Genomic DNA, 14,306 nt, shown 5'->3' with positions numbered 1-14,306 from the left:
ATTAGCAGACTTATTCTTCTCTGCTGAATGCAAACTATCGGTAGCCTAATTTTTAAACAGGTACATCAGTCTAGGAAGGGGTGCAGAGAGGTGGAAGTGAACCAGCAGCGTCTCAGTCCCTAATTTAAGGTTTCTTCTATTTGTAATGTACATTCCGTTAAGTAACATCATAATAGAACTGGAATCATATCACTTAAGTCACGGCACATGGCAAGTCGGGACAGCAGCAGAGAAACAGTTCGTTCTTAAAACTTGTAAATAATAGGATTTTCTTTCTTATCAACTTGTACTGAGATAAAGATAGGAAGAAGAAAGAGATATGCTTACCCTTGCTCTAACATATTTCTTGGCAGCCATTTAAGATAAAAAGCAGAGTTGGGAAAAGAGAGATAAGACAGCCTTACATTGCAAAGACAAAGAATTCGGCAAAGGAGAAAAGGAAGGAAGCGAGTTAAATACCAGTGACCACAGAACCATTTATAAAAGACTGAAAACGAAAGATGTGAAAGGGGATCCTGCACACCGAGAAGACGTTTCACACACCATCAGGATTTACAGTTATACATTTATAAATTGGTGCATAAAACACATATGTGGATCACAAAAAGTAGATGGGAATACACAGTAATCAAATTTAAAAAAATGAGTGCTACAATTAAAAAAATCAACAAAATTATATCCTAGGAATAATGCAGGGAAAAACATTTTGAAATGTATTTTTATTATTGGTCATATTGTAAAATAACAGCTGCAGAATTCCTAATGAATTACAACTGAATATCACAAGGAAAGTACCTGAACAGTTAATGTACTTATTCCAAGTTCTGATGTAGTAAACTAAACCATAACTACACAGGAAACATGGGTAAGGAAGGGTTATGAGAGTTAGAGATAGGTATACAGACAATATGAGTGAAGACATACATAAAATCAACATTAAAACTCAGAAGATGTACATTAGATATTCAGGTACTATTGTTGTGAAACTGAGTTCTTATTTCTGCTCCTAACTGCGTCTGTCAAGTTATTTTGCATTTGTTTTCCTCCAATTTCTGTGTCTTGTATAATAAGTATAAGGAAATGTAATGCTACTATGGCACCAGGTCTTGCCTTTCATTCAAATTGGCACAAATTGGCAGTATTGACATTAAACAGCATTTTACAAGTCTAGCAAATCATATATTTTAGTCACATTTTTGTCATAACTGTACATATTTAAGTGCACGCTTTGAAATGTACTTAATCAATTAGAGATCAAAAGAGTACATTTGGTAGCAGTAGTGTATTGTTTCTGCATCTAGAGCAATCAAAATATTTTCAAAAAGCTACATTAACATTTATGTATGGCTCAGAAGGTCAAAACATGCTCTGCTTGTTAACAGCTGACTAGTTAACAAGGTGAACTATCATTAATAACAATCAGACAGAAACCCTTAAGTATATACATGTTACCAAAAATGTCATGTTTTCCTCATGTTGTAGGTGCAGCACTCATTTCCCGACATGGGGGATTTAAATTCGCCATACTTAGAAAACAAGTTAAGTGCAGCAGTTTAACTGCAACATAATTAGTGCTGCATTCAATTAAATATTACTACAAATATGGACATTTTGTTTTATAACAAGAATTGAGGTGGGACACGCTGGGAAGGCATACAAAATATATCAGAGATTGTAAATTACAAGACTCACTCATTAAAGTATATGCTCCTAGGGCACACATCAAGTGTGGCAGGTGTTTTTATTTTGATTAATGTAGTGGGAGGGATGATAGCAAAGGATCATGGTCAACTGAGTTGTGTTATGGCATTGACGACTTCAGAGTTTAATGTACAAAAAGAGCAGTCCATACAAAACACGCACCAACCAGCATAGCCAATCGAAATACATGTAAGTCTTGACATATTTTAGTAGTCTTATTTTAGTTAAACTAAAATGCAGAGCGAGTCTTAATTTTCATCCCAATACTGCAATTTCTTCATGTTATTGTCTTATAAAAATAAGTGTAGGTTTGTTGTGGATCCTTAAAGAATTATTTGATTATAAGATTATAAGCACTTGAACACTTTTGTCCTAGACATATTCAATAGTGATCCCCAAAACACTGAGAATCCATTTGCTATCGCTTTAGGGAAATTGTTTTTTACCATTGCCTGCTCCATTGGAACCACCTGTTGACTATGGATCAATCGAATGCTGCTGGCATGACCTTTCAGCGCATTTTCCAGAGCTCCACGAGGCTGAAAAATGTACAGAAACCAAAGAGGACAGCTTATTCCAGCAAGTCACTTATGTTTCCTCCTTAAAACTACACTGTACCAATGCAACAACCAACCACTAGACTTTCAAGAGAATGATTTGCAGCACATAACCTAGCAGTCTGTACTGCTAATACTTTAAAAGCCTAATTTATTTCTAGTAAATGTTTAAGGTCTACCGTTTCTGCTTTTGAAACATTTATAAATGAATAAGGAGCTTGTTCATTTACTAGGAACTGAAAAATAGGCCCTACCATATACCATCACAGAATGTTTCCAGAGTCTGCTTCACATTTTTCTTATTGCAGAATAACAAAATAATGACAGCTTTTAATAGGAAACATATTTATTCTATGGATGCTTGATATTTTGGGATTTAAAAGTGTCAAATAAACTGCCTTTAGAAGTCAGTAAAATTGTAAATATAAAAAGGAGAAAAACAAATTGTAAATTATACATGTTCTTAAAGTATCTACTTCAGTTATTTTGAAAGGGTTCCACTTACCAGCTGGTCTGCCTGTGCTTCCAAATTATTAGCAAAGGCTAACAGATCCACTTTTGTTACACCTTTGTTGACCTATAAATAATAATAATAATATTTAAATTTGTATCATGCAAAATGGTGCATAATATATCTATATTGAAAAATATTTTTTTATATGAACATATACACTCACCTAAAGGATTATTAGGAACACCATACTAATACTGTGTTTGACCCCCTTTCGCCTTCAGAACTGCCTTAATTCTACGTGGCATTGATTCAACAAGGTGCTGAAAGCATTCTTTAGAAATGTTGGCCCATATTGATAGGATAGCATCTTGCAGTTGATGGAGATTTGTGGGATGCACATCCAGGGCACGAAGCTCCCGTTCCACCACATCCCAAAGATGCTCTATTGGGTTGAGATCTGGTGACTGTGGGGGCCAGTTTAGTACAGTGAACTCATTGTCATGTTCAAGAAGCCAATTTGAAATGATTCGACCTTTGTGACATGGTGCATTATCCTGCTGGAAGTAGCCATCAGAGGATGGGTACCTGGTGGTCATAAAGGGATGGACATGGTCAGAAACAATGCTCAGGTAGGCCGTGGCATTTAAACGATGCCCGATTGGCACTAAGGGGCCTAAAGTGTGCCAAGAAAACATCCCCCACACCATTACACCACCACCACCAGCCTGCACAGTGGTAACAAGGCATGATGGATCCATGTTCTCATTCTGTTTACGCCAAATTCTGACTCTACCATCTGAATGTCTCAACAGAAATCGAGACTCATCAGGCCAGGCAACATTTTTCCAGTCTTCAACTGTCCAATTTTGGTGAGCTTGTGCAAATTGTAGCCTCTTTTTCCTATTTGTAGTGGAGATGAGTGGTACCCGGTGGGGTCTTCTGCTGTTGTAGCCCATCCGCCTCAAGGTTGTACGTGTTGTGGCTTCACAAATGCTTTGCTGCATACCTCGGTTGTAACAAGTACTTATTTCAGTCAAAGTTGCTCTTCTATCAGCTTGAATCAGTCGGCCCATTCTCCTCTGACCTCTAGCATCAACAAGACATTTTCGCCCACAGGACTGCCGCATACTGGATGTTTTTCCCTTTTCACACATTCTTTGTAAACCCTAGAAATGGTTGTGCGTGAAAATCCCAGTAACTGAGCAGATTGTGAAATACTCAGACCGGCCCGTCTGGCACCAACAACCATGCCACGCTCAAAATTGCTTAAATCACCTTTCTTTCCCATTCAGACATTCAGTTTGGAGTTCAGGAGATTGTCTTGACCAGGACCACACCCCTAAATGCATTGAAGCAACTGCCATGTGATTGGTTGGTTAGATAATTGCATTAATGAGAAATTGAACAGGTGTTCCTAATAATCCTTTAGGTGAGTGTAGAATTAAATATATATTTTTTGTAGGTCTTACGATAGATATGATTTTTTGTATTATACAAGATATCTTTGTGGTATTGTTAAATAAAACAAAATACATCATTGGGATGTCACTTGTCTACATCAGACAAAATAGATAACTTACCTCTGCCAAATAAGCTGGGTAGTCAATGTTGCCAATGCCAGTATTTGTAAAACTCTGAAGATTCTGCTTTCCTGCAGCATCCAGAAGTGTTATGTCACTGAGATCCACATTGACCTTGTCAAACATGTCAACCACATCCTTGGTGTACTGAAAAAAGCACAATGACAACGTACATATATAGTCCCTTTATGGTTTGTGTATCATGATTTGTTTACTAACCCTGTAGGTAATGTCATCATAATTACTATCAAAATAAAGATGTGGTATTGAATTGCTAATTATACATGTTGGATCAATGATTGTACAAATGTATGATGCCTAAAACACACCAGAGGGGCAACAACTGCTGTCTAAATCTTGATTGACAACTACTTAAAATACAATTATTTTCACAGTAAATAAAAACATCTGTGACGATATTGGCAAACATATGTTGTATCCATATTGCTGGGACAAAACAAATTTTTCTAGGCATATTTCAGCTTAGTATATGGCCTAATGGGTATAGGAAATGTTTTAAGTATAAAGGTATATGACCTAAACAAATATACCTTGATTAGAATGTTCAAATTAATTAATAAGATACATATTTGGAGGATAACCATTCACATATTCTTAGTTAAGAAGTTGAACTACAGACACAAACTTTGAAGTAGATGGAACAAGGGGAAGGGTAGCTGTCATTCAAGCAGATTAATGTTGATAGTTATAATTAAATTATTTTTTTCCATGCAGTTCAGGCTTACAATAAATAATCATCTTCCAGACCACACATGCATGCCAATTTCTCACTACATAACTGAATATTCAGGTTATTGATATATAATTAAAAAAGGATGAATACGTACAGTAGCATAAGCAACACAATCCTGTACATTAATACACATCTTGTCAATGCACTGATAAGTCAAATGTTTGCAGAATGTGAAAACAAATGTTGCATTAATACTTACCATACTTGTGTTTAAGAAATCACTGATGTTGAAGATATTGTCCAGCTGCAGAGCTGTGTAAATTCCTTTTTTGTTTTTGCAGTCGCTAGTTATGAATAAAGAAAATGGCATTGATTCTTTTTACATTACCTTTAACATATACATAAGCTTTAATTTATGTCACATTAAACATGTTGCTGAGTATCCTAATGTTTATTATGACATAGTGTACATAAGCCAAATACTATAACATTTCCCTGTGGCTAAATCCCAACCTAAAGTAATTTCATACGTCTGACATCATTGTTTTGTCTCCTGTATTCAAGTTCAGTTTGTTACTATGTGGCAGTTCCCGATCACAAAATAACGTGATAATTCCCTAACACGTAAAAACAGGATAATTCTCTATCACGTTCTAATGCCCTAACACATAATAACGTGAATATATATACACTCACCTAAAGGATTATTAGGAACACCATACTAATACTGTGTTTGACCCCCTTTCACCTTCAGAACTGCCTTAATTCTACGTGGCATTGATTCAACAAGGTGCTGAAAGCATTCTTTAGAAATGTTGGCCCATATTGATAGGATAGCATCTTGCAGTTTATGGAGATTTGTGGGATGCACATCCAGGGCACGAAGCTCCCGTTCCACCACATCCCAAAGATGCTCTATTGGGTTGAGATCTGGTGACTGTGGGGGCCAGTTTAGTACAGTGAACTCATTGTCATGTTCAAGAAACCAATTTGAAATGATTCGACCTTTGTGACATGGTGCATTATCCTGCTGGAAGTAGCCATCAGAGGATGGGTACATGGTGGTCATAAAGGGATGGACATGGTCAGAAACAATGCTCAGGTAGGCCGTGGCATTTAAACGATGCCCGATTGGCACTAAGGGGCCTAAAGTGTGCCAAGAAAACATCCCCCACACCATTACACCACCACCACCAGCCTGCACAGTGGTAACAAGGCATGATGGATCCATGTTCTCATTCTGTTTACGCCAAATTCTGACTCTACCATCTGAATGTCTCAACAGAAATCGAGACTCATCAGACCAGGCAACATTTTTCCAGTCTTCAACTGTCCAATTTTGGTGAGCTTGTGCAAATTGTAGCCTCTTTTTCCTATTTGTAGTGGAGATGAGTGGTACCCGGTGGGGTCTTCTGCTGTTGTAGCCCATCCGCCTCAAGGTTGTACGTGTTGTGGCTTCACAAATGCTTTGCTGCATACCTCGGTTGTAACAAGTGCTTATTTCAGTCAAAGTTGCTCTTCTATCAGCTTGAATCAGTCGGCCCATTCTCCTCTGACCTCTAGCATCAACAAGGCATTTTCGCCCACAGGACTGCCGCATACTGGATGTTTTTCCCTTTTCACACCATTCTTTGTAAACCCTAGAAATGGTTGTGCGTGAAAATCCCAGTAACTGAGCAGATTGTGAAATACTCAGACCGGCCCGTCTGGCACCAACAACCATGCCACGCTCAAAATTGCCTAAATCACCTTTCTTTCCCATTCAGACATTCAGTTTGGAGTTCAGGAGATTGTCTTGACCAGGACCACACCCCTAAATGCATTGAAGCAACTGCCATGTGATTGGTTGGTTAGATAATTGCATTAATGAGAAATTGAACAGGTGTTCCTAATAATCCTTTAGGTGAGTGTATATATATATATATATATATATATATATATATATATATATATATATATATATATATATATATATATATATATATATAATATATTTTTTTTATGTGTGGCAGCAATACGCTTCCGTATTTAAGAGATTATTGTATTATTGTAGTTCATTATAACTGCATACACTTCTGCTTAGTTATACACCTCTGGTCCTGCCATCTGGTGGAGCAAGATGGAGATTTTATTGAATACGTAGAATGATAATTCAAATAATTTTGTTGCTTAAGTATTATTCCATCTCTACCATTTATATTCAAACCTACTTCCTCCACATTGTAACACACACAAGAGTAAGACTTTCAGTCTAGTGGCCAAAGTATACCACTGCACAGTTTGAACTGTGAATGTTAAAACCCCATTCACACTGAAACAATTGCCGGCAATTTGGGGGCATTTTGTTGCCGGCAAATGACACGTCACATCCTTGCATGGTCAATGCAGTGCTCAGCTAACTGACGTAACCAATCAGAATAGGGGTGCATTTTTGGCGACTGCAACACAAAGCCACCTTTGAAAAAGAACTCTCCACCAGTCTTTCACATTGATGTTGGGTGACTTTATGCTAATCCTGGTGCAAAAATTCAAGCAGCTCGGCTTTGTTTGATGGCTTGTGACCATCCATCTTCCTCTTGATCACATTCCAGAGGTTTTCAATGGGGTTCAGGTCTGGAGATTGGGCTGGCCATGACAGGATCTTGATCTGGTGTCCTCCATCCATACCTTGATTGACCTGGCTGTGTGCCATGGAGCATTGTCCTGCTGGAAAAAAACAATCCTCATAGTTGGGGAATACTGTCAGAGCAGAAGAAGCAAGTTTTCTTCCAGGACAACCTTGTATGTGGCTTGAGTCACGCGTCCTTCACAAAGACAAATCTGCCCGATTCCAACCTTGCTGAAGCACCCCCCGATCATCACCAATCCTCCACCAAATTTCACAGTGGGTGCCAGACACTGTGGCTTGTAGGCCTCTACAGGTATCTGTCTAACCATTAGATGACCAGGTATTAGGCAATGCTGAACTCTGGACTCATGAGAGAAGATGACCTTACTCCAGTCCACTACGGTGCAATCCTTATGGCTTTTTGCAAACCTCAGCCTGGCTCTTCTTTGCTTCTCATTGATGAAGGGCTTTTTTCTAGCTTTGCATGACTTCAGCCCTGCCCCTAGGAGCCTGTTTTGAACCGTCCTCGCCGTGCACTTCACCCCAGCTGGCGTTTGCCATTCTTCTTGTAGGTCACTTGATGTCATCCTATGGTTGTTGAGTGACATTCGAATGAGTTGGTGGTCATCCTGGTCAGTGGAGAGATGTTTTCGCCCTCTGCCGGTCTGTAGCTTTGTTGCCTTTCCCTCCTGACTAGTTCTTGCTAGTGAGTCCGAACTGAACTGGCGCCCTGGTTAGAACCAGTAGCCGAGTAAACACAATGAAGGAAACTGGCAAAATGGGGAAATAATCAATCTTTTACAAACACGTCCAGAATATGGGTCCGTCTCTCCTCTCCCAAATCCACAGGCTTCTGTAGCGTTTCATTCCCATGGCTACAGCGCTCTTGCCGGCGATTTCTGGCATTCAAAGCCAGTATGAATGGGGTGCAACAGGAAAAAAAAGCAGGCAAACGTTGCCTGCAATTTTCTGGCATTTCAGTGTGAATGGGTCTTACAAGATTCCTGAAGTGACTGTGACCTGCAAGGAGTTGCAAGTGTAATGGGAGAGGGCAGTCACTATAATGATTGAAAGGTTATAACGTGTGAAGAAAAAGATCTAAATATTGCAGGTTGTAGTAATGTGTACTAGGAAGTACTGTAGAACATAAGAAGGGTAGGGAAATAAAGTACAGAATTGACACACCAAACATAAGAAAAGAGAAGGCTTATTTGAATTAGGAATTAGTCAAAACAATTATCACAATTTTTTAGAAGAACAACAGACAAATGTTTTACCTTCTTTTGTGAAACCAAGCCTTCTGCCTCATGTTCATACACAGTATATAGGGTTTCAAAAAGAGGTCTATGTATCATTAGTATTTGCAAAAGCAGGACCTGGTTTGAAGGGCATTCAATAAGCATGTGTCTTTCAGAGATCTGCTTCATGTTATTAAATAGTCATCCAGAAACTTTCACATTGAAAACAGAACTTGAGAAATATTTCAAGAAACTAAAACCTTGCCCTAATTTGTGGATACAACCCATGCAGTATTTACCGAAGAAGTAAATGTCATAAAAACAAACAAAAACATTACAGTGTGTATGCTCATTGGAACAGTACGTCAGGTCCTTGGCATTTACCTGTAAACTTTCTCAATGGTGAGATCTATCTCAGAGTTCTGATACAGAAAGCCAGGGATGGAGTTCTTCCAGTAAGGAGTGATTAAATAAGGAGTGTCCAGCACCTGTGAAGTATGAGAATAATCTTAATTAAGTGTGCTGCATGGGTGGAAGTTATTGATCATTAAAGTGCATAATTGGGGAAAACATCCTTTCTGTTCTGTGCTTGAATGTTAAATCAATTTTGTATAAAGCATATTGTTTACAAATAAATGAACACACTAAGCTAAGCTCTCAAGCACGAGGCCTGGTTTCGATTTTCTTTTTTACCCCCCATAAGAATATGACTTAAGAAAGAAGATAAGTGGCAGTGGGCTGAACTCCTAGCATCCTCTTAAGGGATTAAATAATCTATGATGGCAGGAAGCTGAAAACTTAAGGTGATAAACTTTGAGATAAGCAGGTTCCTTCAAGTTGCACTAGCCTGTTACTTGCACTATATTGTGATACACTACATGCATGTGCTTCTATTCCAGTTCCACGTAGCAGGAGGAGGACAACAATTCTTTCACATTAATCAGCAATCTGTCATGTAAAGAAACTGAGAAAGCAGGATGATATATCACTTCTTGCTATTGCGTCACTATTGTGTCCCCAGACATTTCCATATAGCTGCCAGTGATGGTGTGAATTACATTACTAATTATCTGTTTGTCTAAGGTTGTCCCACTAAATAAATTGCTGTTCAGACAGTCAGTTAAGCAGCCTGTATTTAGATACTTGCAGTGCTAGAATTGATGGCAAGTGTGCACAAAAATAAACATTAGTTACTTTAGAAGACAGACTGCTGAACCACATTTATAGATAGTGTAATGAATTTAATCAATAGTGTGCTATAAATAAATATTCCCACAGTATAATATACATTTTACCTCCATACATTAATAACTATAAATATCTTTTGCATACTGGAAGGTTCTAAGACACCACCAAGACATCTTCCATCATGAATGTGCTTCCAATTAAAACTCCACAGAAAATAAAATTTCTTTTTGAATGTGTGTATTTCTACAATAAGGAAAAGTAATTATTTATTAGATCTTCATTTGTAATTGTAACAACCTTTCCAACTTGCCTTAAACAGCTCTCTGCTCTGGAAAGGCTCACAGACAAGCTTCTGTAGATTTCCCCCAATGGTGAAAGTGATACAGACCACCAGCATCAGCAACCAGGAGAAGATGAAACTGAACCCCACACCACTGAATGAAATGAAACAGGCACACAGTGTACAACAGGCTATAAATGCATTCAATACTGATCTTTCTTTTTTTTATGCATCACAGATTCAGAAACTCTTAAGATTCAAATATTATAACTATTATAATTTAATTAGAGCTGTATCTTTTGTAGGATCTCAGGCAATTAAAGATCTAGGTAGTAGCAGCACACACATATTGCCCATTACAATCCTGAATGGAATTAATAAAGCTCTATATAAAGTCAATTTAAATGAAAGTGCACAGAACTAACACCAACTACGAACTAGAGTGTTTTTTCTAATTTCCACCAAAGGGGGACCGTATAGTATTTAACCAAAATAATGACTTCATAGGTTTATTAAATATTTGAGTAAAATGAGAGTAAGGGGGGGAAAAACTAAGCAAACAAACTCACGCCATGAGCAGGTTGCCCCCAGTGTTGGAGACACAGCCCCTGGTAGTTGGAGAAGAGTGCTTGTCATATCCACAGGAGCCACAAAGCAGGCCCAAAAAGTTGAAGGCAAGTATGAGCACCACCATGCAACACACCACAATGCACCCAATCCACCTGCAGCAGCCGAGGATAGAAAAAAGACATGCAAGAGCTCAAGAACAACAGAAAACGTTTCTCACAGCAAAACTGGAATTTGCATGGAGTGACTGGAGAGGTGTTTATGTAAAATGCGCTGTATTTGTTTTGCACAGATTCCACTTAGCTTATCTCGAGACACTTTGGAGTTGTGATAGAAGATACTGCTCATACCTGTAGAAGTCATAGTCATCGATCAAGGGGTAGTAGTCCTCAATCATTGACTGGCCTTGGTTGATGTACAGGGTGACGTTGGACAGAATGCTCTGGATAGGCAAGTGCTTGGAAAAGCCGGTGATATTGGATCCTATGCTGTCCAGCATCCCTTTGATCCCTGTAGACACACATTACAGAGATTGATCAACTGCCCAGGCATGATGAATCATCAGTTCTACACACTAGAGAGTGGAGAGAGTGGAGGGAGGAGGCTGGGGATTCACAGGAGCAGCTGGAGGTTGGTTGGGATTGCAAGGTGACACATCTTGGGTTCCGCTAACATGACTGAATAACACATGAAACAACATGCCTGGATGGCTGATGTCAAAAGTGAGATCAAGGAGAGGCATATAAATAAAGAATGACAACCTAAACTGCCATGCAAAATGTTGGGTCATATGGGCATTTCTTGAACTTCCCTTCCTTGTGAAGGGTGTCTATGGATACAAGACAAATATGTTTTATCTCCAGTGAGTTTGTAGCTTTTTTCAGGTGACTACATAATTTTCACTGACGATGTATAGGTACCGGAAAAACACATTAATACTAAAAGTATTGTATGTATAAATGTTGCATAAAGTATGATTATTCATACATGCACATGTATCACTCGAACCCTGATAAATGATATATGTCTAAGGATCAACCATACTGGTTTTGTTCATTTAATAAATCAATAATTGAGAGAGATAATAAATAGCTCGGAGAAAAGGAATTTAATGTATCCAATAAATGGCAATATGATTTGGTGTGTTTTTGGTGGGAGGAGAGTAGTGCAATGAGGGTTGACATATCATGACCACATGCTAATACAAGGAACAATCACAGTGCACCACCACTCTTTATAGCTCTATACAGCACTTCAGTAAACTTACGAGGCAGGGCTGTGATTTATTGTCCCACAAACAAAGGAACAAAAGACAAAATAAAATAAGCAAGATTTGTTTAGCATGTTATAACAAGTCACATTTATAAATGCATACAGACAGATTCTTCCTGTAAGTCTATACTATTTTCACAAACCGGGCTCTGTAAAGATGCCTTGTAAAAAACTAAATAAAATAGTTTAAGGATAGTTCAGTGGAAGGCAATTTAATACAACAGGAATTTGTCACTGGTTTGCACAACCAAGATGTTTTGCAGATTAATTATATTAAATCAGCCAAAACCAGCTGTCTTACTTGGCAAATACTAATTCAAAAACAAGACATTTTCCAGACATGTTACATGATTACAGTTTGCATATAAAAAAGCCTTTAATCTCTTTCAACATATTGGTTTAAATAAAAGGTATGCATTTAAAACAAACAAACCATGAATTTTCACTAACCTGCAACAACATTCTTTGTTTGGTTCTTTACCATGCCTGGGGTGTTATTAAATGTTGAATATCCCTGGAGGAGAGGAAGGAAAAAAAAATTGAAGAGAACTACCAAAGAGAAAAACTAAATATCTGACTGAAAGAACAAAATGTATATTTAGACTTGCATAGCTAAAGACATATTGTCCATCTGCACAGGAATTATTATTTTAAACTAATTGAAATGCTTAAAACAAGAAAATATGTCTGTCTGATGTTGGATCTCCACTGGTGTGTATATTGAGCTGATAAAAGAACATTTCTAAAAATACTGCAGATTATGTGAGTCAATGTGCCATCGGGCCTAGAGCTGATGAGAAGCCAGAAGTAGTCTAACACCTACAGCATTACCGACACTGTTGTATCTTTAATATCTGTCAGATGGAACACATTTATAACAAATACTTTTTTCCTTTGACAGGTAGAACATAGCACATAGCCACGGGAACATTGTATAATATATGTTAACACAGAGGCCATTTAATTAAAAACACACACTTAATAGCGATTGGCTACTTGACAGAGATCTAGTTTGTTTATTGGCGAGTCCTTTGTTTGATATTGGTGTACTCTGAACACATATTGAAACACCAGTTTATTTTTTAATGATGTCATGTCCAGAGCAGAGAATCAGAGAAACAGAATAACCTTGAGTTATTACGGAACTTCTTATTTTCAAACATGCAAAACATTATTGTAAGTAAGGTGTTTCCTTCTAGTCTATTTAAGGTCCTGGACAGAGTTTTTATGCTGAAACAGACTTGAATTTGTAATTTACTATTTCAGAAACAAGGCAGGATTTTTATTAAATCAGCTATTTTTTTTAATTAAGTTAAATAATTCTTACCTTCTGAACAATGTTGCTGAGGTCAGTTTTGAGTACATCATTCACATTATTCAATTGGGTGTTCACATCAGGCAACTGAAAAATATAATAATATAACTATTAATGTTTGGCAGATGTAAAAAACACAAGCAATATGTATGGTTATCATTATCCTCATGACTGCTGTATATGTCTGTACCTTAATTTTTCTTATGCATTTATCTCTAGCTACCAGTCATTTTCAATTGAGATGTGTATTTAAGCTTCCAAGGTATGGTCTTACCAACTAAACCCTTATATATATATTTCGGCAAAGGAAAATTAGGTCTCATTCATATGTAGTTTTCATACTAGTATAAGTCTGAACCATAAGATTAATATTATACACACACTACTTTTTTTGACAAGGCTGGAGGGGCAAGGCAGTGCCAGTCTGAAGGTGAGGGTGAGGGTTGGCATACCGCAGTGAAGTTGGCACTGATGGCAAGTTGGCCCAACGTATTGCGGATGGCGTTGCAGGTGTTGGAGACGCCCGGGGCGGAGCAAGCCGGGTCGTTCAGGGTGTTGCTCAGACTGTTCCTCACGTTGCTCAGGTTCACCTGCAGCTTGCTGGTGCCATCCTGCAGGATCTCCAGGGACACACTGACGTTCTCCAGAGCTTCCTTGGTTTCCCTCATTGCTGTACACATCAAGGCAAGCAAAGAGTGTTAGGGTCCACCAGCAGAGTACACTCTCGTGCCATTCAGGGCTTTCTTTCAGGTCAAAACCCACCACATTGCAGTATTTAAAAGCAATCCCTTTATAAGGATTCAGATTTTTTGTTCTTGTTTTTAGAAAGCACCTGTCTGAAGCACTGGTTTT

General features: G+C 38.1%; 1 protein-coding gene across 11 annotated transcripts in view; it reads right to left on the bottom strand.

The window, feature by feature from the left end:
• prom1a (prominin 1a) overlaps positions 1-14,306 on the bottom strand; it is a 90,079-nt gene that overhangs the window by 11,232 nt on the left and 64,541 nt on the right. For 8 of the 11 annotated variants that reach the window (XR_010821730.1, XR_010821733.1, XR_010821735.1 and 5 more), the window contains 12 exons: positions 13,907-14,124; positions 13,467-13,541; positions 12,590-12,653; positions 11,218-11,377; positions 10,870-11,022; positions 10,331-10,454; positions 9,217-9,320; positions 5,246-5,330; positions 4,293-4,439; positions 2,764-2,835; positions 2,148-2,240; positions 328-345 (listed from right to left, as the gene is read on the bottom strand). Coding sequence is in view for 4 of the 11 variants with exons in the window: in XM_066719813.1 (XP_066575910.1) it covers positions 328-345; positions 2,148-2,240; positions 2,764-2,835; positions 4,293-4,439; positions 5,246-5,330; positions 9,217-9,320; positions 10,331-10,454; positions 10,870-11,022; positions 11,218-11,377; positions 12,590-12,653; positions 13,467-13,541; positions 13,907-14,124 (1,313 nt within the window). In the remaining 7 variants the exon portion in view is untranslated. The remainder of the gene's footprint in view (positions 1-327; positions 346-2,147; positions 2,241-2,763; positions 2,836-4,292; positions 4,440-5,245; positions 5,331-9,216; positions 9,321-10,330; positions 10,455-10,869; positions 11,023-11,217; positions 11,378-12,589; positions 12,654-13,466; positions 13,542-13,906; positions 14,125-14,306) is intronic. The other 3 variants (XR_010821731.1, XR_010821736.1, XR_010821734.1) reach the window with 1 other exon arrangement.

This window comes from Amia ocellicauda, chromosome 13 (genome assembly GCF_036373705.1).
Source record: "Amia ocellicauda isolate fAmiCal2 chromosome 13, fAmiCal2.hap1, whole genome shotgun sequence".
Classification (NCBI taxonomy): domain Eukaryota; kingdom Metazoa; phylum Chordata; class Actinopteri; order Amiiformes; family Amiidae; genus Amia; species Amia ocellicauda.
The sequence above is the reverse complement of the archived record's forward strand: the minus strand, read 5'-3'. Positions and strand labels throughout refer to the sequence as shown.